We start from the raw sequence: 4316 nt of genomic DNA on the forward strand, positions 1-4316 counted from the left end.
TCTTGACTATTGATTAAAGGTACCAGCGGCTTACGATCAGTAAGCAGTTTGAAACTGTCAAGTCCGACTAAGTATCTGGAGAACTTCTCACATGCCCAAACTCCAGCCAGGCATTCCTTTTCGATTTGCGCGTATTTAGTTTCAGTGTTTGTCATTGTGCGAGAACAATAAGCAATCGGTTTCAGATCGTTGCCTTCCTGCTGAAATATCGCTCCCCCGATTCCATAGCTACTTGCATCTGCACTCACAACTATGGGCTTTTTGGCGTCATAGAAAGTCAAGATTGGGGTTTTCGTGAGCATTTCCTTGATGCTATCAAATGCCTTTTGTTGCGAGGGTCCCCACAGCCACACAACATCTTACTTTAGGAGGATTGTGATGGGTTTCATGATAGTCGACAGGTCCGGCAGGAACCGTCCAAGATAGTTGATCATTCCGATGATCCTGCGCAGTTCATTCACATTAGTTGGCGCATCCAGCTCTTTGATTGCTCTGACTCTATTCGGGTTAGGACTAATGCCTTTCTCACTGATGATATGTCCAAAGTATTCTAGCTGTGTTGTCCCAAATTCACACTTGTCTTTGTTAAGTTTAAGTCCAGATTCTAGAATCCTGTCAAGCGTTTTCTTCAGGCGAGTGTCATGTTCCTCACGAGTCTTTCCATATATCAATATGTCGTCCATGATGACCTCGGTGCCCTCAAGTCCATGGAGTAGGGTTGACATCTCTCGTTGAAAAATCTCGGGTGCAGATGTTATCCCAAATGGAACTCTCTTGAAGCAAAACCTGCCCAGTGGGGTTATGAATGTAGTAAGCTTCCAGCTGTCTTCATGCAATGGCACTTGATAAAATCCACTAGAAGCGTCAAGTTTGGAAAAGTATTTTGCTCCAACAAGTTTTGGTGAAACATCGTCCAAGTTAGGAAGCATAAAGTTCTCTCGTTTAACGGCTTCATTCAGTTTCTTTAAATCCACACAAATACGGATTTTCCCATTCTTTTTCACAACAGGTACCATGGGGGCACACCATTCGGTAGGTTCAGTTACTTTTTGTATGATGCCTTCTTCCTCCATTCTTGAGAGTTCTTCTTCTACCTTGGGTAGCAAGGGAAATAGAACACGACGAGCAGTGCTCAAGCAGTAAGGTGTTACCTCTTCTTTCAATGCTATTTTCATTGGGTTACACTTGACAAGTCCACATGAGCCAAACACACTAGCTTCGTCAACACGGCAAATAAGTTTAAGTTTGTTAGCAACACTTCGTGCCAGCAAGTTACTAGTCTGAGGCCCTTCGACCACGTAGATGCTAAAGGTGTAGTCAATTCCTTTGAACTCCACGGTTGCGACAAACTTCCCTCTACAGTTGAGTTTTCCACCAGGACTCAGCAGTAGGGACTTCACGGATGTCAGCTGTGGTGGACATAGAATCCTATTGAAAGTTACATCTGACATAATGGTGATGTCGGCACCTGTATCAATCTTGAAATTTACTGGGAGGTCACAAACTTTCAAGGTCACTGTCCAAGGGTCATCTGTTTGGTCACAGTTTACAGATCCTAAATGAAATGTTTCATCAGGTGTTCCATTGTTTGAGTCATAAACATGTAACACTGCATGTGCTGATTTGGTGTTTTTGGTGCGACAACAAACTTCAAAATGGTTCATTTTGTGGCAAGCTTTACAACGTTGACCCATGGCTGGACATCTTCCCTCGGGTCCATGCTTACGGTTACATCTACCACACTGTTGAACACTTGGTTTCCTGTGACTATGTGCTTGTTTAGCAATGAAATGTTTAGGTGACTGCTTTCCATACCTTTTAACTTCATCCAGACTTTTGAACTGTGTAGTTTGGTCTTGGATTTGCTTTTTTACCATTTCTGTCTGACGTGAATACTGTATAGCCTCTTCTAATGTTAGTGTGCTTTTGAGCTGCAGCTTCTCAGAGACTTCTTTATCTTTTAGCCCAATAACAATCTGATCACGTATCTGATCGTTTTTGTCTTTGAAATCACAATGTTCTGCTAGTTCATATAAAGCTCTAATAAATGCTTCTGAAGACTCACCAGTCCCTTGTTTTCTTTCTCTGAATCGTGCACGTTCGTGTATGACGTTTTTCTTCGGGACGAAATATTCGTCATATTTCTTCATCACTTTCGAGTACTTTTTCTTGTCTCCCTCATCATCAAACGTAAGCGACTTGAAAATATGCTCTGCTTCTTTCCCCATCGCATATATCAAACAGTTTACTTGTATATCTTCGTCGTCTTTGTGTAATTTTGTTGCTATTCTATTGCGTTCAAACCTTTGTTTCCAATCCGGCCATTCACTCGGATTACTAAAGTTGAAACTCGCTGGTGGGTTAAACTTCGGCATCTTGCAGCGCAATGGATTGCCTTCACTTCTGACACCATGTAATATTTGGATGGCGTAACTTTGTATTACAAATCAAGCTGATTTGTATTCTCGAGTTCAATACACAACGTGCTGAATCAAAACGTTTATTTTATACACAAGCGACTAACTGACTATGACAACAAACAAGTCGTACATAAAATATTCTATTATGACAATATCCTAGTGAGCTTGAGATAAAAGATACTACAGAATCTGACTAATCTGCTTGAAGAAAAAAAACGTTAAAGGTAATCTAACAATCAAGCTATATGATAAACGTGATGACGTTAACTTTTCTATCTTCAACTTCCCTTATTTATGCAGCAATATGAGGATTTTTATCCTTCAGTTGATTCGATACGCAAGAGCATATTCTACGTACATGTATGAAATATTTCTAATAAAAAAGGTAAATTTTTGACAAACAAGTTGACGAAAACAAATTATCAGCAGTCTTGTTTAAAGTAATCATTTCTATGGTATATACGCTGATCTTGTCAGCAGATACAATTTATCATTGAGTTAAATGCTTACTGATTTATTACATACTAATTGTTATTTCATTATTTATGCAATAAATTGAGTAATTTTTTTTTGTTTTTTCCCGACAATGACAATGAGCTAACGGCAGATGCGACCGGTCAGCAGGGGATTCTCACTCCTCCATGGCATCTGATCTCACCTCCAATGTTTTGGAGGTCCTTGTTTGCTCTGCTCCTTTTCTATATTGTTTTATGGGCATTGATATGAAATAATATCTTTTATCTCCATATCCTTCATTCATTTTATATCTTAAAACTTTAGAAATCAGGTTGAATATAACCTTTGTTCATTTTGTGATTAAAAAGAAATTTTGCATAAATAAGTTCTTTACCTTAATTTTGTTCAAAGACAAAATCTTTTACATAAAGAATTTTTATCAATTTATTAACCATCGTTTATGATGACATGCAGCTCTTTTCAAAGTCTCCTAAAAAGACGCGCAAAATTTTCTCCAAATTGATTAGCAACGGACCAGTTGTTATATTCTTAATCGATCTCGTTCAGTGGCGTGCATGATTCGAACACATCACCTTCCGATTATTGAACAAGCACTTTACCGACGGAGCTACCGTGACGATCGAAGCATTTTTTACGGAATATCTTAATGTACATGTATTTTAATCTTATTGTTTTCAACATCCTATATAAAATTTATCATTTAATAAATTATAAACGTTTGTGATGCGATTTGTAAAGACAACTATTTCGTTTCAGAAATTCAGCACAATCTATTGAAACCGAGATAACAGAGTAAAATTTGCTGAAAAAATAGAACAAAATCGTCCGGAAATTGAAAAGTCTTAGTTAAATATGCTACTTTTATATAATCGCACGAAAAAATAAAGATATATTCAATGCAAATAAACAGAAAATACACAGAATAATCAAAATGAACACCAGATTAAAATTTGTAAAATAAGCAATATTGAGGCAACAGTTGCAAATATTTCAACTAGAAAAAAAGACAAGAAACAGTTGATGATATCACTACATTTGACCTCCTTAATATGACCTTTACTTTTACTCTCAAGAAAAACAGAGACTCCTTACAACTATATCTACATATCAGGTTTCTACTAGAAATGGATCAAAAACTACACTATTTAATAACAGATGGTCATATGGCATATAGATAGAATATATAAACATTGTTAAAAATATATGCTTCCTAATTACCAATATATAGAATTCTGCTTTATTTCAACAAAACTGGTGTTCTTTCTGAAAATTGAGTTTCAAATTAAATATTTATATCTTTTTCTACCTAAAACGACAATATTCATCAGAAATCCAAAAGAAATGTAACTAATTACAGAAATGCTTAAGTTATTGTTAATTACACAAGTAGATGGAGCAATAATAAATGAAATAAAGTGA

The 4316-nt window shown here is 36.7% G+C and overlaps 1 protein-coding gene across 1 annotated transcript; it reads right to left on the reverse strand.

The window, feature by feature from the left end:
- Positions 1–359: 359 nt before the first annotated feature.
- On the reverse strand, positions 360–2375 carry LOC134255174 (uncharacterized). Its single transcript, XM_062737672.1, has one exon. It carries the CDS (start codon positions 2373–2375, stop codon positions 360–362), a length of 2016 nt encoding a protein of 671 aa, XP_062593656.1.
- Between the last annotated feature and the right edge of the window lie 1941 nt (positions 2376–4316).

The sequence above is a fragment of the Saccostrea cucullata genome, unplaced genomic scaffold (assembly GCF_032062105.1).
Source record: "Saccostrea cucullata isolate Sc308-1 unplaced genomic scaffold, CSIRO_AGI_Scuc_v1 ctg16259, whole genome shotgun sequence".
NCBI classification, from domain to species: domain Eukaryota; kingdom Metazoa; phylum Mollusca; class Bivalvia; order Ostreida; family Ostreidae; genus Saccostrea; species Saccostrea cuccullata.

What these genes read in the sequence shown, in the direction of transcription:
- LOC134255174 (XM_062737672.1), bottom strand. Translation starts at nt 2,375, where the DNA reads ATGCCGAAGTTTAACCCACCAGCGAGTTTCAACTTTAGTAATCCGAGT.